This window comes from Thamnophis sirtalis, unplaced genomic scaffold, assembly GCF_051295495.1.
Source record: "Thamnophis sirtalis isolate CommonGarterSnake01/CBP01778 unplaced genomic scaffold, rThaSir2_p1.2 scaffold_3, whole genome shotgun sequence".
NCBI classification, from domain to species: Eukaryota; Metazoa; Chordata; class Lepidosauria; order Squamata; family Natricidae; genus Thamnophis; species Thamnophis sirtalis.
In genome coordinates, this window is record NW_028261383.1 from 39,749,858 (window position 1) to 39,775,288 (window position 25,431).

The 25,431-nt window shown below is 39.8% G+C and overlaps 1 protein-coding gene across 1 annotated transcript in view; it reads right to left on the reverse strand.

Moving 5' to 3' along the window:
- Window positions 1-14,019: 14,019 nt before the first annotated feature.
- The window catches only part of FHIT (fragile histidine triad diadenosine triphosphatase), a 990,173-nt gene continuing 978,761 nt past the window's right edge, over window positions 14,020-25,431 (reverse strand). The window contains exons 6-7 of the mRNA XM_087707805.1: window positions 23,844-23,953; window positions 14,020-14,321 (exon numbers count right to left, since the gene is read on the reverse strand). Of these exons, the coding sequence (XP_087563931.1) occupies window positions 23,852-23,953 (102 nt within the window). The 3' untranslated portion in view covers window positions 14,020-14,321; window positions 23,844-23,851. The remainder of the gene's footprint in view (window positions 14,322-23,843; window positions 23,954-25,431) is intronic.

Here is a 25,431-nt window from a genome sequence, read left to right on the forward strand (position 1 = left end):
CTTCCTGTTGAAACACTTCCTTCCCTCTGTGACACAATTTGGATACATTTCGAGCTTTCCTTTTTTTTCTAATCTGATAAGCCAACCACCTACCGGGTTTATTTGCATTGCAGAAAGTATTATGTTTAGCATATAATAAACTAGTAGCTACCTGGTCAGAGATCAGCATATCAAACTGAGATTTTAATATAGCAATTGTTTCCCTAATCTTTGTATCTCCTGGATTCAATGTTAATTCTGACTCTTTCCCTTTAATTTCCTCTTCCAATTCTTTTCGTTTTTGCCCTTGTTTGTATCTATGTATTTTATTTATATTCATTAATACTCCTCTCATATACGCTTTGCTTGCATCCCATACATATTCCAAAGATGTACCCTTGTTCATATTGAAGACAAAATATTCCGATAGCAATTTTTTACAATCATTAACATACTTTTCATATCTAAATAAGTTTTCATTCAACCTCCAGGACCTTCTTGCCTGGGCTACCCTTCCCAATTCCATCCAGACTGGATTATGGTCTGAAAGAGCTCTCGCCATAATCTTTGTCTTCTTCACCCTACAAAGTAAATCATTTGTAATTAGTATAAAATCAATCCTTGAAAGAGATTGATGTCTATTGGAAAAAAAGGTAAAGTCATATTCTTCTGCATGCCTCTCGCGCCAAGCGTCTCGCAATTCAAAGTCGTCCAGCATGTCAAAAAAGGGTTTGGGTAACTTAGCTCGAAATTTGGTGTTCGGGCGAGCTGTCTTCTTATCTCTTTTGGTGTTGATCACGCCATTCCAGTCACCCATTAATATACAAGACTCAAAATCCCACTGTACTAATTTAGCATGGAGATTTCTATAAAATCCATCTTGTTGTTGATTAGGAGCATAAATTCCCAAAAGTAACGTCTTTTTCCCTTCTAAGATTAAATCTAATGCAATATATCTTCCAAAGGGATCTGCTTCAATTAGCTCAGCTTTAATGTCTTTTCTTAAATATACTACTATGCCATTTTTCTTTTCCATGGCTGAGGTCGCAAAATGTTGGCCCAGTTTGGGGTTAAACAAATATTTTTGATCGGTTGATTTGATATGAGTTTCTTGCAAGCAAATTATGTCATTCTTAAACTGTTTAAGATAATGAAATATTTTCTTTCTTTTCTGTGGAGAGTTCAATCCGTTAACATTCCATGTCAAAATCTTAGTTGTCATTTTTGGTTGCCTGAAGCTTTTTTAGAGCCTCCCGCAAGGCCTGTCTCACCTTTGGTTTGGCTCCTCCCACAGCTTCTGAGCTTGTTGCAGTAGCTCCTTGGTCAGTGGCCAATGATTGTTGAGATTGTTGCATAGTAGCTTGTTTATCCGTTTGTCTGGTGGTCTTGCGGTTGGATCTTTTTTCCTTGACTCCTTGCCCTTCCGGAAGAGGGAGATGATACATTTTATCTAATGGTTGTGTGGTTTGCTGTTTATCTTGTTCGTCTCGTGGTTTTTCACCATATCCCGAAGGTTCAGGGTATCCCATCTTCAGAATCTTATGATAGAAATCACGAGCTTTCCATACAGAGCTGAGACGATATCTTTGTTTGTCCATTGTAACTATAATACCGAATGGGGCATCCCATCTGTACTGTATCTGGCGCCTTCTGAGCTCTTCCACCAGAAAAGCATAATCTCTTCTGGCTCTTAGCATCTGAGGCGGTATTTCTTTCAGAACAATCAGGTCCTGTCCACCAATTTGAAGCTTAGTATTGTAGGACTCTTGTAGTATCATATTTCTAGATTCTCTTGTAGCAAAGTATATTACCACGTCTCGGGGAAGTTGCCTTTGTTTTGCCGCCCATGAGTTAACACGAAAAATCCTGTCAATCTGCCAATCAAAATTGGATCCCGGTTTTCCCACCAGACGGTCAAAAGCTTCAGAAAACATTTGCTTTAAGTTCTCCTGCTTTTCTTCACGCAGCCCCCTCACTCTTAATGCAAGCTCCATCTGCTTATACTGTATCATAATAATTTGTTTTTCAGCATTATCAATTTTTTGTTCCACCACTTCAGTTTTGGATATCAGGTTAGTTTTAGCTTCATTGAGAGTTTCTAAATTATCTTCCATTCCAGAAATATATTCTGTTATCACATTTACAATTCCCATCATATTATCATTCATTTTAGTGACCCTGGTATCGAATTTGTCATATAGAACTTCCATCTCATTCCTTATTTCATCTTTGAAATCTTTAATCATTTCTAGATTCTGTTCTCTGAATTCTTTAAACATTTCTAAGTTCTGTTCTCTGGATTCTTTGAACATTTCCAGAAAAAATTCTTTTGTTAGTACATCTCCACTAGGGGGCATAGATGGTGGGGGCTGCAACTTTGTGCCAGGTATGGGAGACGTTTTCGGAGGTAATTTAACAGAGGTTGATTTGGATGCCATTATATTTTGGTTTTAATTATTTATTCTAAATTACTAATCCACTGTGCTATGTGGAGAAAAAGAAATTCCTCCCCCCCCTTTTTTCCCTTCTTATTTTTTTTTCTTTTTTTTTTCCCCAAGGGGTTTTACGGAGGATTTCAAAAGAGAAAGTCCGTTTAGAATGTTTGGAATGTGTCTGAATCAACTAAGAGTCTTGAAAGCTTTAAGGGAGTAGCTCTAATTAAATTATAAGAGATTATTTCTTTACTTCTGTAGCAGGAAGCCGGAGATAACAGATGCAGAAGCTGTAAACGCCATTTTGAAGACAATTAAGCAAAAGAGGTTTTTATAACATTGAAGCTGGTATTTCAGATAGAAAAAGGTTTTAAAGTTCACAAGTTGGTCTTTGCTCGTATTGATTTTTAATAGTCTCTTTTCTAAAGATTGTCCTGAGGGGGAGGGGGTCCTGTCTCGTGCTGTGAATAACAGCTGCGAAGTTCAGGTCGGAGTTGAATGACTCAGCTTTGGGTTGAACCTCCCCCTCCGTCCACAGCTCACAAAGAAACAAACTGTGAACTTCAAAGAAGATTCTTACCAGCTGAGATTCCTCACTGCTTTTTTCTTGTCTGAAAAAAGAGTTATCTTCTTGATATTGAGTAGATAACGATCCTGAATTCTGGGGGCAGCTCTGTTAAGCTGCCGACCGGCGACAGGCCACTCCCCGGAAGTCACAGGCTTGTTTTTCTGAGTGACTGAGTGGTAGAAATGTTTGGCCTGAGTCTCATCCATGTCACTGGTCCACAACTCTTTTGCATTTTAGAAGGTATGCTGGATAATCTCATCCACCTTTTTCTTATGCTGGAGAAATGAGTGTGCCTTGATGAAGCCCTCACCAGCAAAGCCACTACATCAATTGAGCATTGCTAATGCTAAAGCTTTAGCTGTGCCTTTCTCAGCCTGTACGCTGTTGCTTAGATTCTTAGCACAGAGCAAGGCTGATGAAACTGTTAAGCTCATACACCTGAAGCTGTTGAAGGCTGCATTAAAGCAGAGCCTTGATGGAATCAGTATATCCTTAAACTGTCTAGCTATGACTTCTAAGCCAGAGCATGTGCCCTACTCAAAAGACCTTTGTTGGAAATATTTAATTATGGTCACTGCATGGACTTGTTGGAAGAAATGTCCTTCTGGGTTCAGTTCCAAGAGGGGAAAAATGTCACTGGATTCATGGAAGTTGCTTGGAAAGAATAATGGACAGGACCACATGGTTTGAGGTCCTGGGGAAAAGGGGGGTCATATGCCCTGAAGATGTTGAAGAAGAAAAAGTCCCTGGGTTTTATGCCCTCTGTTGGGCCCCACCTTAAGAGTTTCCTATTCCTGTGTAAGAAATGTATTCTGATTGGTTGTCAGACTCCCAGGGGGCGGGGGTCTTAGCTAACTTTGTAGGCTGGTGGTGTCCCAGGCTTGCTTGAGACATTGCTGGCTGATGTAATTTCCCAGGTGCCATGTGGTGAGATGGGTAGAGGGATAATCCTTCCTCTGTTGAATCTTGGGTGAGGGCATTTCCCTCTGAATAGAACTTGCTATCTCTATCGTTTAAGGACATCTGCTGTGGGCTATTGGGGAAGGCGGGGGCTATTAAGAGTGATTCTGCTTCCTGCCTAAAAAAACATGTTTCTACACTTCTCATCTAGGGAAATATAACACTCTGCCTTTTCAATATTTCCCAGGATATTTCATTTTTTCTAGGAGAAGGATGGGTGCTAACTTTCTTCAGACTGTTGATACTAATGAAAAGGCCACTTTGTTTTTGAATCTTGGAAGAATAAGAGAGCTGACTTTTTCTGAAAGTAAGACATCCGAGTGAAGTAACGTCTACAGAAAAAGCACACAACAGATTTGTTCTCCAGAGGAATGAGTTATAATGGGAATTACCCATGTACATGCATGACATATCACTGAGAAAATAGACAAATAAGTTTCATTCTGCCCAGCAGTTACCTATGTTGGGATGGGCAAGAAAGAGGTGGGGGGAGGAGAGCAATATAACCTCAGGACCACAATTAAAGTTGGCCTTCCAAAGGAAGCAGAAAGTCCCCATTAATAATTCTCTCAATGTCATTGAAATGAACATTCTGGGTAATAGAGAGAGACATTTCTATCAGTGATGAATGGTTTTGTGTGTTTTTAGAAATCTCTTTTTGCTGCAGGAAGGCTCTGGTGCACAGAATTTAGTGTCAAGCAAAGATATGATCAGCATATTGAGATTTCTAGAAAATTTGAGCTTATATGCCAATGCGTTATAAAGAGGTAAACACAAAAACTGAAAAGGCAGATCTGAACGATGAGTACTCGGAAGTAGGAATGGATTAAAGAAATATGATTTTTAATGAGAATTTACCTGTTTTGAATACTTCCCAAATAAATGCAATATTGCCATAGTATTATATTAAATATACAATATCATTTAATTTAAAAAAATCCCCCTGGGGTTGTTTGGGAATGGGCTTGATCACCACTTTATATTTTCCATTTTATTCCATTTTATATTTGGGATTTGTTTACCTTTATATGGTTTCTTTTTCTTTTTTTGATTTATTGTTTGTTTTAATGCTGTACACCACATTGTTTCAGTTGGAGAAGTTCTTATAAATGAAGAGTTAACAATATAATACAATATCACTCAATGCAAGCCGAGGTGGCGCAGTGGTTAGGGTGCAGTACTGCAGGCCACTTCAGCTGACTGTTCTGCAGTTCAGCGGTTCAAATCTCACCGGTTCAAGGTTGACTCAGCCTTCCATCCTTCCGAGGTGGGTGAAATGAGGACCCAGACTGTGTGGGCGATATGCTGACTCTGTAAACCGCTTATAGAGGGCTGAAAGCCATATGAAGCGGTATATAAGTCTAACTGCTATTGCTAGTGCTAGTGCTAATGCAATGTAATATAACAATATAATAAATATAGTGTAATACAATTAGAATAGAATAGAATAGAATAGAATAGAATAGAATAGAACAGAATATTTATATTTGCCAACATCTGCATGTTTTAGAATGTTGTGTGGTAGTTGCATCTCAAATATTTAACCAAAATACATAAAAGACATGCACATAAAATTGGGTATACATGAGAAATGTGAAGATTATGGCATCATTGTATCTCACTTAGTCCTCCAGCATACATCTAATTCTAAAATGCTTTGGCATGTTGACTTATACAGGCACTCATAGATCTGCTTTCAGTATTTTCAAGCTGCTAATCATAAAATAGGAGGCACTAAGTACTTTCAATTACACAAAGCAAGAAGCAGTGAACATGATGTCAAAGTTATTGTCACAGTGGCTGAGGTGTTGGATTGACACTGGGAAGGACCAGCTTCTAGCCATAGAAGCTCTTTGTGTGTGACAATAGTTGATCATTCTCTCTCATCCCTTTCACTACCTCACATTATTATTATGGGAAAAACCTGGAGTAAAGCATGCTATGTAAGCTGCTTTGATTTCCTAAATAAAAAGTGGGATATGTCTTAACAAGTAAATAATTTCCATAACAAAAATCTAAAATTCTTAATCAAACAATTCATCAAACTTATCTCTAACTAACTTCTTCCTACAGAATATTAATTCCATAAAATGAAGGAGAGAGAAAGAGAGAGAGAGAGAGAGAGAGAGAGAGAGAGAGAGAGAGAGAGAGAGAGAGAGAGAGAGCATGAGAGAGAAAGAGAGAAAGAGAGAGAGAGAGCAAGAGAGAGAGAAAGAGTGAGACAGTGAGAGAGAGAACAAGAGAGAGAGAGAGCAAGAGAGAGAGCAAAAGCAAGAGAGAGAGAGAGAGAGAGAGAGAGAGAGAGAGAGCAAGATCAAGAGAGAAAGAGAGAGGGAGGGAGGGAGGGAGGAATGTCCACCTTGCTATCCTTTGAAAAACTCTAGGATTTTAAAATCTTTAAAATTACTCCCCCCAAAACATAAGAGTGAAAAGTAAGCAAGATTGTCTGCTTTCCTATTCTCCTTGTTGACATCCTTCAAGGACCCAACAGTTGGTTGGGAAGGCTGTTAGATGCTAAAAAAGAGAGGTATTAATATGTTTTTAACATTCTAGACATCGTCCTGTAATTTCTGTCTTTTCTTTTCCCTTTTGTCTCTTGTGAAATTTAAATAAAATTTAAATGTTCTGCATCTATTCATATGCATTAGCATATTAGCATTGTTTGGTGTTTGAGTCTGCTGCCAAATGTTGACATGCTTAATGATCCTTTAAACAATGTACCCATCCTGACAGAGGAAGCCATGCTCAGAAAGTTCTTTTTTTAATTTATCCATGATGTTTAAAATATAGTGGCCTTAGCTTAATAGATAGCTGGTTCAGAATGAGCTTTCTATAATGTCTTTCTTTATCACTCCCTCCTTCTATCCCCCATGAAGCTTTTTCTGTCCTTTCATTTCCAGGCTCATTTTGAACCTAGAAAGGAGAGAGGGAAAGCAGAAAAAAATATTTTTCTGAGCTACTTGGATCTTAGAACTATTGTCTTTGCTGAGATCTGATCTGCTCTCCAAAAATTCCAGTCCCACCAGCCAATAGCTCTCTTCCTCCTCGCCCATGGTGGGTCTCCAACTGAAGATTCCGCATCCTGGTTCATTCATTATTGCCATTATCTATATATCTATATAAAAGGCAAATCCCTCATCATGAAATCTCCAGAATCGTAAAAACTACAACTTGAAATTTGGCATGTATGTTCCTCTTGGCTTCTCGGTGCTCCCTAAGAAAGGATTTTTCAAAATGACCATCAGATTGTTAGTATTTCTTATTCAGTAATTGACATGCTCTGATGCTAAGGAATTCTACTCCCCCTCCCCACCTGAAAAGAAATCTTCCAACTGCCAGTTGCCTCACATTCAGTTCAAATTGGCAGACATTCCACTCCTTCACTCAGGAGCGGTCTGGGGCTCTTCACAGTACTAAACGTCAGTACCTCACCAAAATGTCTATGCCTTCCACCTATAGAACTACTTCTGGACTCAAGGCGGCAGGAGCAATATTCCCTTATGTGTTTCAATCACAGACCACCACTGAGCCAACGGATTGTGAACTCAATTTCTCCTGCATAGCCCGATTATATAGTTTCGTCGTGAAGTACGGTTATCTAGCTAGTACACAAAAAAGGATCAACTCTACAAATGTTCAGCCACCTCCTACCCCATTATTTAATGCTTCTGCTCTTTTTATATGATTATAGATTAAGGGAAGATGTTTTAATTAGATGCAAAACTTCTGCATGTCTACATGGCACTGACGAATGAAGGTGTCCTAGGATAATGTTGCAAGATCCAGTCTGAGTCGGTTACTGGGACCAAAGGTTTATTTTTCCAAGCTTTCTGTTTGTTCTATATTCCGGAGAGAGAATTCAAGTTCTCTAATCATGCCATCCAGCATCAGTTGGAAAGCTTGGAAGAATAAACCTTTGGTCCTGGTTGTTGTAGATGGGTTTGAAGGGATCACAGGAGCCATGGTATAGCCAGTAAGATGGTCTTTATTAACATATGAGTAAGGTGACAGTGATTCCAACACGAACAACTCGCGCCCCAGTATTTATAAGAAATGTAACAACTTCAACAACCAATCAGAGCCAGGTACAGCACAGCAACGGCTGCTGCAGTACCTTTGACCAATCAGGGAGACTAGCTGCTTCTTGGAGGCTAGCAACAGCCTCTAATGCCTCTAGGCCAATTAGGGCTCAGCAGAGTGGTTGCTGGCCCTTTTCAAAGTATCTGAATACACAACACTGGTGACCAGCTGTGACTGGATCTTGCAACTTGACACTGAGCTTGATTTTGGTCCACAGAATAAGGTTTTCAGCTTACATTATCCCATTGCATTGTTCCCCAGCTATTGAGGCTGCTCAACCAGCTACATTGGAGGCAGGAAAGTGATGAGGCTATGTTTGTGAATGCTCCTGCTATAAATAGACATAATAATAACAGTTAGGCCCTGAGACATTCTTCTCTTTTCTTCTTCTTCTTTCTATTCTTCCCCATAGGAGAGATGTTTGGAAACTCATCTTTCTTTTTTTTAGGTTTCTTCTCATCAAGGTGGCTTTGGGGAGCACTAAATAGTCAACTAATTGTACCTCAAGGAACAATTTTTGCCATAGTCTTGTTGGCTACTCTTGAAGGCTCGCCGCCTCATCTTTTGGTATGATGGAATTGGGGAATTAATTAACTAGCTGTACTTAATTAATTCTATTTTGAAAACCAAGCAGAGATTTAATTTTTGTTCTCCTGCCAAATATCACTTTGATACCAGATATAAGGCATCATTATTCTATTATTGCAGGATAAAAAGAAACCTGCTTAATATAAACTTCTACTTAGCCAAAATGCTGTGTTGCTGCCACTTATTCATGCTGCTTCTTTAGCAGATGGATCTTCTAAAGATATTGGTGCTCCTATTCCTAATTATCCTTTCCTCCAATCCCAGGCGGATCTTGGTGAAAAAGGAGACTTTGGTCTAATTTGTGAGGATGTTTTGGGTTATTGGTCTACTCTCTTTTGTTTATGGATTATCTTTAAGGCAAATGAGACTTTAAAGAAGCTGTGTCTTTCCAGGCAGAATGCTTTCATCTCAGAAAAAAAGACATTTGATTAAAGAAGTTAAACAAAACCCACAATGCACATGGAGTTTCTTCTTTATCCAGATTGCTTTATAGTCCTAGATTTCAGATCACTAGTTTCTTATTTGCCCATCTCTTGTTTTTGTCTTTGGATACTTTCAATTTTCTCTGTCGCATTTTGATTCAATTTAAAATTTAACTCATTCTTATGTTCGCACACAAAAATGGCTAACCATGGCCATGTTGGGGGGGGGAGGGGGCTGGATGAATGTGGTTTTCAATCAATGTTTAGCTCCTGGTGGCTGCCTGGACACATTTTAGCAGATCTCCTGGCAAGATTTCACAGATGGCTTGCCATTGCCTTTTTTTCTAGGACTGAGAAGGAATGACTGGTCCAAGGTCACACAGCTGACTTTGTGAGGGCAAACATTAAGCTAGGACAGGGGTGTCAAACTCAAGGCCTGGGGGCCAGATCTGGCCCACGGGATGCTTAGATCTGGCCTGTGGGACTGCCTTGGAAATAGAGAAGGACCAGCCCACAGTGCCTCTGCCAGCAAAAATGGAGCTCACAGGGGCCATCCATCCGTCCCTCATTCCCTCCCCCCCCCCCAGTTCCATTTTTCCTGGCAGAACATTGCAGGAAGACATCCCAACTGAAAATGGAGCTCATGAGGGCTGTGTGCCCCCCCCCCCCTGGGAGCTGCATTTTTGCTGGCAGAGGGTTGCAGGAGGCCGTCACAGCTGAAATTGGGCTCTGGAGCCCGTTTTCTCTGGCAGAGTTCTCGGGCCACCACAGGCTTCCCCTGGCACAAGTGACTTCATGCTAGCCACATCCACCCTGGCCACACACCCTGCCCCCCCCCCAAGGTCAAACACAACCCTGATGCAGCCCTCAATAAAATCAAGTTTGACACCCCTGTCCCAAGAGCAAAATTCTACCCAACAGAAGTCTGAAATATTGGTTTGCACTTTTCTATATTGACAAGACCTTTTTCATTATTGTATAGATAAATGTCATTTTATTGTGATCATTCCTTATTGCTGCTTTTCTTTGTGCTGCTTTTGGGATGCTTTTAGAGGAAGCGAGTGTCCCTGCTGAAAAGCTTCCTTTAAGGATTGGGGATACTTTCGGTAATTGTAAGTGGCTAGGAGCAGCTGAAGGCATCTTGCATGGATGGAAGAGGACAAGGAAGGATCCACTTTCATAGAACCAATTTCATGTTTGTGCACATTTGAAGACATTTTAATATTCCCTATATAACATTTTCTTTTTTAAAAAAAATAAGTAAACAAATTCTATTTTAACAATAATAAAAAGTCTGATTATTCAAGGGAACAAAACCCTAATGTCAGGATTACCTAAGTAACATCACCCAATGAAAGAAGACTTTGAGGCTTGAAGTTCCTCAAAGTTCCATTTTATTAGAGATTTTTTTCCCCATTTTTTATTTTCCCCACCCACATGTCCATCACACGGCCCAATCAGACACCATCCCAACTGGAGATGCCTCCTAGTCACATCCTTCCAGGTGCAGGGCAAGACGTCCTTAACTCCCTGAGAAAGGAATGTTATTATGACTATATAGCTCCTGTACTCCATATAATGGCCCCTCCCATTTTCCCACAGCATTAAATATGGCAGGCTGGAAGGTCCAATGCAAAAGATGGCTTCCAGGCCTGACACCTCATTTCAGAAGGTTTCTGTTTCCTGCAGATTCATCTCTCTCTCTTTCCCTTTATCTACCAGCTTGTGAGGCTAGGAGGATAGGAGAGGTCTCTAGACAGGCTGATTCTCTCTCTTACTTGAGAGAATCAGACAGTTTTGTTCTTCCAGAGATCCCTATGATACATTTTGAGATATTCTGCCCAGGGTTTTCCATATTTAATATAAAGCCACTGAAACCAGAGAAGATCAGAAAACTGAAGTGATCAACTTTTGAAAATCCTTCCAGAAAGCTTAGATTTTCCCACAGATTCTATCATCTATCATCTCTCTCTCTCTATCTCTCATCAAGCTATCATCTTCCTTCCTTCCTTCCTTCCTTCCTTCCTTCCTTCCTTCCTTCCTTCCTTCCTTCCCTTTCTTTTTTTCCTTCCTTCCTTCCTTCCTTCCTTCCTTCCTTCTCTTTCTTTCTTTCCTTCCTTCCAACCTTCCTTCCTTCCTCTTCCTTCCCTCCCTCCATCCATAGGAAAGCCAATTTTGGCAGTGGGGGATTGTGGTGTCATGATGCAAATTCCATTCCTTTTATATACAAATCATAACATCATATGGACATATGGAAAAAAATTTGAATCACAATAGGATTTCCTGCCTGAGGAGGGGTTGGACTAGAAGACCTCCAATGTTCCTTTTAACTCTGTTATTCTGTTATGTTTTATTTAACATTTTGATGGAAATCTGTCCATATTCCACAATCTGTTTATCATTTGACTATCTAATATCATCTATCTACATCTGTCTGTCTGTCTATCATCTATCTTTCCATCTTCCTATCTATCTATCTATCTATCTATCTATCTATCTATCTATCTATCTATCTATCTATCTATCTATCTATCTCTATCACTATTGTCATCATCATCTCTATCTTTCTCTCTATCCATGGCTTATAAAGATTTCAGTTTCTGAAAGTTTATGCTTCTCCTATAATGCTTTTGCTGCATCTTCAACTTTTTTTTAAAAAAAGATGCAGACTTCATCAGAATTCTCCTTTTCTTTGTTTATTTCAATTAGAAGGATGGAAAGCAAATCAACAAAGTTTGCAATCACAGTTGGAAAATGCCAGCTGTGATGTTGTAGAGTGGCTCATCTTTGACCTCAAGTATATTGCTTTTCTGTTTGTTTAATATGGCAAGAATCTGTATATCCATAAGTCAATCCTTGTATATGATTACCTGATGATACCTTTTTAATGCCATTAGACCTGCACAGATATTCTCTCATTTTGATTTTCAAGCAAAAGTAGTACTTGAATGCAGTGCTTCTGTTACAGTAGTTTTTTTTTTAATTGCTATGTTGTAAAACTGTTTCCCAACCTTGGTCAGTATCATTGCTTTCCTCCTTTAGCACTGTTTTATTTTCATACATTTTTGTTTGTTTTCTGGGTTTTCTCCGGGATGTTAGAATTCTGAATTATCATTTCTGAAATGGGATGAAGTTCTCCATTAATTTCAGTTCCAAATATTATAGAAATTGCTTTACTTTTGAATTATTTCTCCTTTTTTTAACAATTGATGCACAGACCTTAGTATATTAAACCAGGAAATGCATCTTGATGTGGTTGTGTGACTCGCTGAATCAGCATTCTGTGTTGTGGCATGTTACTTTTGTCACACAGGAAGGGAGATTTGTATCATTTACATCAGAGGTGGTATTCAGCAGGTTCTGACCAGTTCTGGAGAACTGGTAGTGGAAATGTTGAGTGGTTTGGAGAACCAATAAATACCATCTCTGACTGGCCTCACCCCCATCTATTCTCTTCCTCCTGAGTCCCAGCTGATTGGGAAGAAATGGAAATTTTGCTGTAACCTTCCTCTGGAGTGGGATGGGAATGGAGATTTTACATATCCTTCCCCTGCCATGCCCACCAAGCCACACCACGCCCACCAAGCCATGCCACAGAACCAATAGTAATTTTTTTTTGAATCCCACCACTGATTTACATGAAAAGAAAATGAATCAACTTTAGACTGGAATTTTTTAAAAAAATCAGCAAAGTCAAAAGGTCTCAGTATGGTGTCTATGTCACTAATGGTCTCATAATTCCTTCCCTTAGAACTGAATCATTTTCCTTTTAAAATAGAGGTAAGGAAGAGATGTTTCTAGCAATCCAGTAAAGTTTTCTGGAGTTGGTGGTAGAAATTTTCAGGCGCCATTACAAATGCAAGTATAAAAAGATACTATTTACATTGTTAAAGAACAAACTAATCAACCCCCCCCATCCCAGGAGTGGGCTTCAAAAATATCAGCAATGGGTTCTCTGCCCAGTTGCTGGGTGGGCATGGCCATGATGGGCGTGGCCTAGTCAGCCTCCTGCACCACAGGGGGCTGATATCAGGCTCCAGAGGCTTTCCTAGAGCCTCCAGGAGGGCATAAATGGCCTCCCCAGGCTCTGCAGGCCTTCTGGAGGCCAGAAACTGGCCTGTTTCCAGCCTTCCCGAACTTCCAGTAGGCCTGTTTTTCACTCTCCCTGAGCCTCCGCATGTGCCCTGCACTTACCTGTATCCAAAACGGGCTGTGTGGAGACTCCTGGGAGGGGCAACATGGGCAGGGCCAGCCAGGAGTTGGATTTGGGGGTTATCTGAACTGCACAGAATCTTAGCTAACTAATCTTAGTTATTACTGTAACACGCTCTACATGGGGCTGCCCTTGAAGAGTGTTCGAAGACTTCAGTTAGTCCAGAATGCGGCTGCGCGAGTGATTGTGGGTGCACCCAGATACACCCACATCACACCTATCCTCCGCGAGCTGCACTGGCTACCCATTAGTCTCCGGACCCGCTTCAAGGTGCTGGTCGTCACCTATAAAGCCCTACATGGCATCAGACCTGGGTACCTGAGAGACCGCCTCCTGCCGATTACCTCCCATAGACTGATTAGATCTCACAGGTTAGGTCTCCTCCGGATTCCATCTGCCAGCCAATGTCAGCTGGTGACTCCCCGGGGGAGAGCCTTCTCTGTTGCAGCTCCATCCCTTTGGAACGACCTCCCCGTGGAGATCCGGACCCTTACTACCCTCCCAGCCTTCCGCAAAGCCACCAAGTCCTGGCTGCTCCAGCAGGTCGGGGGGCTTGTGAAATATCCAGCCCCACGGTAACTGTGAATGTTGCGTACTTTAAGGTGTTGTCTTGTTTATTTATCCCCTTCCCTTGTTTATTGTAAGCCGCCCGGAGTCCTTCGGGAGTGGGCGGCATACAAGATCAATAAACTAAACTAAACTAAACTAGAGGGTCTCCCAAACCCCTGCGAATCCTCAGCAGCCCACCCCTGGTAACATCAATAAAATATTTTTTTTCTTCACAATATATTTATTATCGAGAATTTTAGTGTTTACTTTCGTTTTGAGATGTTACAACTCAGAAATATTTATTCACACCCATACACACCCCAAATTCCAATAACTTTAATGAAACCAAAGCTAAGAAGCATCTTAACCTAAGTGAGACTCTGACGGATAAAACATTCTTTGTTTCATCCAGTATCTCTAAATGAATATGTTGTCATCCTCCATCATTTCCATTCCAGGTTAGCCGGGAACAAAAGAGGCTCTTCTCCACTTCTCCCGCTTCAGAACTAATTGAAAAGATTGTGTTGCCCCTGAAAAAGATTGAATGTAAAATCAGATATTTTGTTAAATACAATAAGATTTTGTCCCATATGTAAATAAGGCAAAAATTATATGATTAAGCAATCAGTATTCATCAGCATTTTCCAAGATATAATTTTTGATTGTAATAGAGGAAATGCAATATGCAGAGCTGAAAATTACAATTAAATCTTTGGGCATTGTCTATTTATAAATGTTGCCGGAATAGTATGCATGTCATCCAGATGTGTCATGCCAATGTGACAGTATAATAACTTGGCTCAGTCCTTCCCTCTCAGCCCTACTCACCTCACAGAGCAGCAATTATCATGACAAATATAATTATAATTTTGGAGATCCAGACTAGCACCATAACTTGCTTAACTTTATGTTCATGTTACTTTTTATTTACTAAATTTATTTATTTAGTATTTTTAATGCCCACCCATCTCACTGATATGACGATTCTAGGCAGCTAAAATATAATAAAGAATAAAGGTAATGCAAAGCAATTAAAATTAGGGAAATTAAATATAAAGCTAAAAGGGGGGGGCTGCCATGGGGGAAGAGATTCTCTGCTCCAAGAGCCATCCCCAACATGGCGTGGCTCTAGCAGGCTCTCAAGCCACCTCACAGTTTTCAGACTGTTCTAGAAGGCCAGGAGTGTTGGAGTGGACCTTACTTCCAGTGAGGAGATAGGTGGTGGCTACAGCAGAAAAGACTCTGATCTTGGACCTCTTCCACCCAAAATTCTTTAGCAGGCAGGATCTAAAGTAGGCCTATTCTGGTGGAGCAAGTGGGTGGACTTGGTAAGCAGCTAAAAAGAGAACTCCTTAGATATCTTATATCTATAAAGAATATCTGGAGCCGTGGTGGCGCAGTGGTTAGAATGCAGTATTGTAGGCTAATTCACTGTTCACTGCCAGGAGTTCAATTCTGACCGGCTCAAGATTGACTCAGCCTTCCATCCTTCTGAGGTTGGTAAAATGAGGACACAGCTTGTTGGGGGCAATATGTTGACTCTGTAAACCACTTGGAGAGAGCTGTAAAGCACTAAAGAGGTATATAAATCTTAGTGTTGCTAATTGACCAGATACAAAGTTTCCACTGCTTATGGAAATCTTGTAGAAGACGTACTGGGTCACAAACATTCAGTAAAAAGAGTTTAAATGTATGACAATCATTATAAAATGTGGTATAAAATCCTTGGTGCAATTGCCTCTCTTTGCAATTGTTTTTCATTTATTTAAGCATAGCTCTCCTCCATCCTAGTTTTCTGAATATTTCTAATATTTATTCAGATTACTTATATACTGATGACTCACACCTTTTAAATTATATGTGAGAGTGATTGATTAAGAACAAGATAATGGAATTGTATTCAATAGATATATCAACCAGGCGTGTGCTCACGATGAAAAAGACAATATTTATTTCGGTGATGATGATTAAGAAAAGAATATAAAATAACTCCATGCATATTGTCATAATGTAAATCTAGGTTACAATTGTACCTGGAAAAATATGAGGGAGAGAGCAAGGGAAATCAGCGAAGGCAGTGGGGGACAAAGAATTTAAAAACAAATCATGATCAGAAAATACTGTGAACTTGAAGCAGTCCAGAAAGGAAGGTTCAAAGACAAATAGCTTCACATTGGGAAATAAGAAGCATGATTGGCATGTATCCTATCTGCTGCAGAACTCCCTAGTTGTTTCTAACATGCAGTGTTTATATGTATGCACTAAATATTTTCAATTTCCAAAGATATATTCCCAAGAATAGCCAAAGACAAGCCAAATCTTGTAGATGATCTTGCATTCCACACTTATTAAGGGGATACTATATTGAAATAATCTGTGCAGTGCCATAAATAAAATCTGATGGATAGAAGTTGAATTTTCTGTTTAAAAAGTCACCATTCAGGCAATGGAGTGTCTATCTATAAATTCCATATTCTCTACATATATATTCTCTATACAGACTATATTCTCTGTAAATATGTATTCTATATTCTCTGCATCTGAGTGAGAAGAATGCAGAATTTCATCCAGAAATGTGACTAATAGTATAGCCTTTATTGTCATTATACAAAATAAATACAATGACATTGGTTTTAGCCTCACTGTTGCAATCCATGACAACAACTACAAACAACATAAATAGTATAAAGAATAATCCCAAATTCCCAATGCAAGTAATTGGGGAGGAAAAAAAGAAAGAAAAAGAAAAACTAGTCATACGTTTCCGTGTGTGTGGAGTGGTTGTGGTTGTGTTTAATAGCCTGACAGCCCAAGGATAGAAACTATTCTTAAACCTATTTGTTTGGCTGGCTATGTTTGATATCTTCTGCACGATGGTAGAAGTGTGACGAGACATTGACCAGGATGTGAATCATCTCTGAGAATCTTCCTTACTCTGCTAAAGCAGCAAGACATGGTCATGTCCAATGGTTACTTGTGCCGAATTGATCATTTTCTGTGGTACCTTCCTGTCCGCAACAGTTAAACCAGTGTACTATACTGTAATGCAATATGTGAGGACACTTTCTATGGTGGACCAATAGAAAGAGGTCATCAGCCATTGTTCCACCTGATTTATTCGCAGCACTCTAAGGAAATGAAGTCTCTGTTGGGCCTTGCCAATCACCAGGGATGTGCTGTTTTTCCAGGTAAGATCTTGACTAATAAGCACTCTCAAGAATTTAAAAGAGGAAACAGAGCCCCCCCTCAATATACAGTGGAGCAGGTTCCTCTTTGTGCTTCTGGAAATCTAGCACCATCTCCTTTGTCTTACTAGTATTTAGATGTAAGCACTACAGCTATTAATGCTCTAGAAATTTTTATAGGGAACAGGTCCATAAACATTGGGGGAGCTCTAATTTGAGCCAAGTGAAGTAATTTCTTCCTTACCTGCTTCCTTACTTTCTTTTTATATTTGAAATATGGATTCTACTCATAATCTCCTTCCCTTCCATCAATTTATGCTGCAGATAGTTTTCAACTTACAACCATTCAAAGTTACCACAACATTGAAAAGTGTGACTTACCACACCAACCCTCACACTTATGACCATTACTGCATATGTACACTCATGGGAAGAAAACTGGGGTACTTGGCAACCAACCTATATTTATAACGGTTTCAGTGACTTGTCATCACCATTTGAGATTTTCCCAGCCAGATTCTACAAGAAAAATCAATGGAGGGTGGGAAAACTCGATTACCATTAACTGTGGTAATTCGCTTAAATGAGCCACGGTGGTGCAGTGGTTCAAATGTGGTACTGCAGGCTATTTCTGCCGGCTGCCAGCTGCCTGCAATTTGGCAGTTCAAATCTCACTAGGCTCAAGGTTGACTCAGCCTCCCTTTCTTCTGAAGTGAGTAAAATGAGAACCTAGGCTGTTAGGGGCAATATGCTGACTCTGTAAAACCGCTTAGAGAGGGCTATAAAGCACTGTAAAGCGATATATAAGTCTAAGTGCTATTGCTATTAACAACTGTGGCAGCAAAGGCCATAAAATCTGTCACAAGTCACTTAACAATAACAACAAAATCTAGTCCGAACTGTGGTTGTAAGTTGAGGACTAACTTTTCTTGCCAGAGAGGTTCATATTAGCAATTGCCAACAACCAGTTTGTATTTGACTATAAACCTTTTTGTTAATATTGACTTTTACTGAAATTCAGTTCAAAGGAAATAAATTAATTAAATAAACTCTTGCTTTCCATTTGCTCCTTCTTATTGCTGCAAATCCTTTGGAACAGCCTCCAAAATGTGAGGCAGACTTGCTAGGTTTGGAATATCCCCCCCCCCTCTCTTTATTGACTTTTAAATAATTTGAAAATCTGTTTAAACAAAAGGGAGTCAATCATCAAACTGCTGATGGAAAGAGAATGTTTTGTGGCCCTGCCATTCTAAGTGACAGATGTTGTCCATGTGGGGGTGAGCTTACATGTTCTTGATGTAAGGAGATTTCTGAAGGTGACTTGGAGAAAATATATTCCTTCTAACAGCAAAGACTTCCTTTATTTTTTCAATGTTTAGAAATTAGAAATCTTATGCGTGAGAGTCAATTCCTCTTTGGTAATTAATGGTTCTTACAGCTGGCTGAGTGGGTGAAATAATTAATAGCACTTAAGACTTGGAGTGTGTTGAAATCCACCTCCGATTACCAAAATGTATATTTGTGCAAGGTTTATATGCAAACAGTCCCAGAATGGAGTCACAAGCAGATCACAGAGATGAATGGCACTTAGGAAGAAAAAGACCCTTTGTTGATGCTGTGCCAAGAATTTGTCATTGTGTTTCTTTCTTCCAAACTGAAAACATATGACAGCAATCATAGATGGAAGTGATTGTATATGAAGAATAATGCTCACACATCTATTCTAAGGAAAGCTGGGAAAATGTCAAAAACTGAATTTGAGAAAATATCTCTTTCTTTGGAAATATTATCCATTGCATGCATTTTCACTAAGTCTACAAAAGACTGTCAAATCATTGGACCAATTGATTCAAACTTCTTTTGACAGAGGTTGTGATGGGGGGGGGGAATCCTCAATTGATTTTTCTTAGTTAATTAGTTGGTTATCATATCTCTATCAGCTATTCTAATAAAGAGCAAAGAAAAATAGGGCTAGTTTTTCCTGTGTTTGAGAGAAGATTTCTCAGGTTTAAACCATGTTTTCAGGACTTACTGTACAATTTCCATGTGTTTCTTATCTCAAAATGGTGGGAAATAATGCCATCCTTGATCAGGAATAGGAGTTTGGAGAGATACAACAGCCCCAGAAGAAGAAGAAAAGGATTCATCTACAACATACAGGGTAATGACCGCAACAATCACTACATAGGACAAACAAGAATGCTCACACACAAGAAGACTGACAGAGTGCACCCATGAATACTACGTTGTCACTCTGGCGAAGTAGCCATCAATAGACATGTAGACATAAACAATAGCTACAGACTGTGCAAAAGAGACAATCAACAAGCCAAAAGGGGAACAAAAAGACCAAACTACATCCCCACCAGCAATCAACACTCAGATGAGCATAGATTAACTTCAAGATTAACATCAGATCAACAATCAAGAAGGAAACAATACTCTAATCAAGGAACTGCCAAACAAGCTAACAATAAAGAGCTCAACCAAAGAACCTCCAAGACCACTTCCACCAACAGGGAAGATTGACAGGGCAAGTCACTAGAATATAAACTGAGAGCAAAGCCCATCCCTTGCTAGAACTGATGATGTTCCATAGATAGACAGACAGAGAGGCAGGCAGACAGGCAGAATAACTGTATTGTCACTTTGAATGTACACTAATTGACATACATTAAAATGAAAATTCAGTGCATAGATCACCACCTTCAATATATACTACATAAACATAAATAAACTCAAAATTGTGCATATACCCACGTATTATTTGACACAGAAAAACAACAGCGTCTAGTTCAGATGTATACATGTACATGGTGACAAAAACGAATCTTGCAAGTTCACCAAACAGATGGCATAGGGAACAAAGCTGTTACAGAATTTGGTAGTTCTGCTAGAAATATTTTGAAACCTCCTCCCAGAGGGGAGCAACAGAAATTGTAGAGGGGGTCTCTAACAATGCTTTGAGCTCTAAGCACATAGCGCTTATAAGTAGTATCCCGAATAACAGGAAGCAAGCTTCCTATAATCTTCTCAGCTGTCCTTACCCCTCCCTGTATGGACTTTCTATCTGAGGCACTACAGCCACCAAACCAAACAGGGGGTGCAGGTTGTTAAAATGCTCTCAATCGTGCCTCTATAAAAAGTGGCCAGGACCAAAGGAGAAATATGTGCTCTCCTTATCCGACGTAGGAAATGCAGGCCCTGGTTTGCACGCTTCACTTAAGGATGACATGTGGAGAGACCACTTCCGATTGTTCATTACGTAGTTTGAGCCATGAAATGTCTGCAAGAAAACAAGCAAGTTCAGAGACCCTTCATTTCAACCTGTGCTACAAATATTCTCCTTTATTAGGATTGGGAAGTATATGATCTTGGGACTCTTGGATGCCCATCGATGAGGATACCAGATAGGGAGAGACTGCCCTAAAGTCTATGAAAGAGATGGGATGAAGTTGACATGGTCCAACTGTCTTGGATTATCACCCCCAAATCCACAGGGATTCTTCTTCCAATACTGCCTTCAGCATAAATATGAAATGTGGCTGATCTCCTGCCTATCAGCTATTCTGAAAGCACATCGGAATAAAAATTAGAATAACTCTTGGCAATAGTGCAAAGTTTGCAAAGGCACCGTTAGGATAAATTAAGTGCTTATTTATTATATTCAAATGATTTTCTTCCCTTCCCCATCGCTCATATTAATGGGAAAGAAAGCAATCTGCAGTTCCTCAAGACCTCCTTGACCCGGACGGTTCAGGAAGTGCTGATGCTTGAATGTGTTAATGGAAGAAAAGAAAAATTGCAATTCAGTTATTTTTCCTTTAAAAAAAAATGCTTTAATTAGAATGTGATTTCTCATGTTGTGATCCTATTGTCCACAGTGAAAGCTCATTAAGCAACTGGCACAATTGGCTGGCTAATCCAGGGCAGCTGAGTGGAGTTCAGAAAGCTGATTGTTATGTGAGAAGATAACTGGTTCTGATTCAGCGTTATAGAACTTTACTGCATGAATGCTGCAAATTGGTGATGGAAGAAGGGCAGCAGATAAAACTGAAAAGAAACTGTTTTTTTTTTCCTAAGCACACTTTTTCACTCTTTGAAAGGACACCCTTTCAAGCCTTTTCCTCAGGGGTGATATTCACTCGCCTTTCCTATCAGTTTGCAAATGTGAGAACACGCCACCCTTCGCCCATGCACATAGCCTTTTGCACATGTGCTTTTGGCGAAAAAAGGGCCTAAATGGGATGCCATAGAGCCGGGGTGGGTGGGCAGACCACCCATGATTTCTGCTACTGGTTTGCGTGAACTGGTCCGAACCGGTAGAATACCACCTCTGCTTGTCCTCTAGTTTCTGTGAAACTACAAGTAGTTCTGGATTTATGACTGTATTGAAGCTAGTGCCCACCATGATCGTAAATCAAGACAGTTGTATTTTATGACCTTTTTTTTTTTTTTTGCACCGGTTATATAATTTTAGCTGCTGTTCACTGCCCAGAGGGACAAGTTTGAGACAAACCATATTAATTGAAGCAAAAAAAACAACAACAACCCACATACACATGCACACAATGAAGGCAAGAATTTAGAATTCTGTTTTAGAATCCTGTTTTCTTTGGATTATGCATCCTGCTATGTCTTCCTGTGTTTTCTGTCACCTGCCCTAGGTCTTCACAATGTACCTTTGCCTTTGTAGTTCCCTGGGGTTTCTGGAAACTTAAGGCCTTAATCCTTCTCATTTTTGTTTAGGAAGCATTTTTACAAAGGGAAAACTGTTCATAGAAGAGGCATCCCCATCAGCTCCTCATATTCTTCATTATATCTTGTTGATATGACACGACTATAAATTTACAAAGAAGCTCAGTGATTCCTGACAGAGAGATTTGATCCTGTAATGGAAGGTAATTCCTAAAGAACATATTACTTAGTGATTGTACATATATCATTTCACCTCAAATGTTTATCTAAATCTCATAACTAGGAGAGGAAAATGGCTGATTTTAAAACAATTGGAAGCTAATTGTTTATATTTCTAGGTCAAACAATGATTAGTTGTCACATAAACATCAGGTGTTAGATGAATAAAGATTTAAATAATAACTGGGACTTCAGCTCCCAGAAACTTGTGTGCTTGTTCATGTTTAGGAATGAAGGAGAGATGCTTGAATGCTACTCAAATGCTGAGGTCAACTCAACAAATAAAGCATGCATTTAAAAAGTTATGTTTTGCAATGTGTATGGCAGTGGGAAATAGAAAGAGTATTTTAAAAAAGAAAATTTCCAAAGAATATCAATGAATGAAAATTCTGGACAAACGAGAGGTGAATTTTACACGGATTTTCTTTAGTCAAATTCTTAATGTGATTTGGAAGTGGGACCAAATGATAAATGTTATGAAACTGACTGATTTGTCCACCAAAAGATAATTTCCCCAAATTTTAGAAATTATAACAAGAATACTACAATATTGTCCACAAGGATTATTTAATAATGCACTCATTGTAAACACAATTTTTATTACGTTTCTTATAGTCCATTTTTCCTGCAATACTCTAACATGGCTTCCCTTCTATAAAACCATATAGACACTGCTCATGTTACAATGGCAATTGAGACTGGAATTTCCATCACTGAGCAATGTGATTGTAAAATGCATATGACTGAATTGCTTAGTGACAGCAATCCCAATCACTCTCATGAGGCCCATTTGGGTTCTTAAGTGGGAAGAGGCAGAAGTCCCAGGCAAACAAGCTGGTGGGTGAGTGTGTAGGTAATCCAGTATGGTAAGGAGATGCTAAACATGGTTGCTATAGAGTACAGATGAGCATGTGAGGGTAGGGTGGAATACTTTACACCTCCCTTCCCTTAGTGTCAATGGGGAGGTGGGTGCTGCCGGCAGACAGTATGGATTGCAGACAGACAAAAAAGAAAAAAAATAGTTACTTCTGACTTCCTGCCAGCTTCTCCATTGATTTTGCTTCTGGGAAACTGGCAGGGAATGTCGGAAATCACATTCGTTGAAGTGTCATAATCATAAACTGGACACAAAGCAATAGCAATACCACTTAGACTTATAGGTTTCATAGTGCTTTACAGCCCACTCTAAAATGGCTTACAGTCAGCATATTGCTCCCAACAATCTGGGTTCTCATATTACTGACCTCAGAAGGATGGAAGGCTGAGTCAACCTTGAGCCGGTGAGGATCAAACTCCTGGCTGTGTGAAGAATTAGCCTGCAATACTGCATTCTAACTACCAGAGTCCTAGATTCATGCAATCATGTGATTGCAAGAACATTGAAATGGTTGGAACTATGGAACTCATTGGAACGGTGTGGCTTGGTTATAAGTCCCCACATTCAGCGCTACTTGTAACTTTCAATGATCCCTGAGTGAGTGGACTTAACTTATATGTGGGAAGATACAATTGCCAGGGTTCTGAGTAATGCATCCAAGGCAGGTAGATACCTCAAAGGATATGTTTATTGGATACATCATATCGGCACAGCTGGTGAAAACTAACTCTGACAGTTCCACGGTTTTCACCTAATTAGAAGAATCAAACTCTCCCCACCCCCCCAGGTATCACAGGTCACATTATCCAATGAAGATGGAAGGCAGGTGCTTCTCCTCTTTCAATGGTCACCTGTTTCAATGACCTTGGTTCCCACTGGAAAGAATTTTGTTTTGACTGGAACCTGGGCTATCTCCACCCTTCCCCCTCTCAGGCTTCGTGGCAACTATGAGGCAGCACAGGATGGCTTCAGCCAGGTTCACTACAAAGTTGACAAAAGTTATATACTGTAATACATAATTCCTATAATATATGATAAGTAAATGTATAATTCTCTATATAAGAAGTAGTTACCTCTTCATTCACTGAAAATATTTCTTGAGGATTGCAGCTTCAATTGCCATTTCTTCCTCAGATCTCCATTTGCTGGGGGAATCTTCGGCCTCTTTGTCATGACGCTGAAGCTTAATAGGAAAGAAGAAAGGGTTATTATTTTGTGGGGGGGAAGTAACTGAAACCATGAATATTATGATAATAAAGGGTGGTGTTTTTAGCTTGTTCTTTGATTCCAATAATTTATTTCTGATTTTTGATTAATTGGGAAGATTTCAAATTCTGGAACTTCACCCTCTCAACTTCCTCAGCTTTTAGTTCCTCCAACTCATTTACCTTATACACAACATGTATGTATACATGTACACAATGTTTTCTGCAGGGTGGGTTCCGGCTGCCATTACTACCAGTTCAATAGAAAAAAAATGCGCTCCCCACGCATGCACATTTTCATTTAAAATGATCTGCACATGCAACATTAAAAAATGAATAAAAATTACATCATTTTGATGAAGATTGTTCTGCGCATGTGCAGAACAGAAAATCAAGATTAGCGCCATCGAGGATAGAACTGGTACAGTCCCGTGTCCACCGGAGTTACTACCTATTTGGCCGAACTGGACCGGATAGGTAGGAACCCAACTCTGGTTTTGTGTAAAAGAAGAACCAGGAGACAAAAGCAAAAGCGAGTATATACTGTACCTAGTATTTCTGTAATATATAGAAAGAAACAGTGAATATTTCCTAATGCATCTATTACAGAAAGAAGACCAGACACCTCAGAAATCTAATACTTGAGAAGCAATTTAAGGCAAGGAGAACTTCAGAAGCATCTCCCTGTGTGACATGATCAACGTATCTTAAAGCAACCAGAAGGTTCACAGAGGAAACCATTTTTCTAGGAGAAGCCTTCTCTGACGGTGGGTCTTAACCTCATTCTAGGCTGAGGCTTACAATTTAATAAAGCTTTTGTTATAGGTCAAATGTGGTCATCCTATTACAGTTGAATCAGATACATGGAGGGCTGGAAATAAAATAAATGGATTGTGAGAAAGAGAGAGTGAAATCATCCTTGTTGAGAAAAACTCACCCATTCCCAAAGATTGGGGGGGGGGGAGATTAAAAAAAGGGAAAGGTAAATGGAAGCAGTAACAGTTTACATTTCATGTTCACTCAGATGTAGATCTCACTCATTCCATCTTTCAGTGTTAGTGGATTTCACTCCTCTTAAATGTATTTTCGACTGAAGCCTTCAACAACAATCACATTATACAATTCATTCTTATCCCCCTCCCCTAATCCAGGCATCAATAAGCACATCTGGCCTCGATTTTTAGTGTCTGAAACAAATAACAGAATGCCAGGGTTGGAATGGACCTTGGAGGTCTTCTAGTCCAACCCCTGGTGCTTAAATCCTGCCTGTGGGATCAGCCTGGAAATATCAAAGGGCCGGGCCATAGTGCCTCTGGTGATTAAACAGTCTGCACCTCATTTTCACCCTCCATGGTCTCCTGCAGCACTCTGCCAGCCAAAAACGGCCCCAAAACCAGCCAAAAATGGCCAGAAGAGAGCTGCAGGAGGCCATGGAGGGTGAAAACGAGGTGCAGGG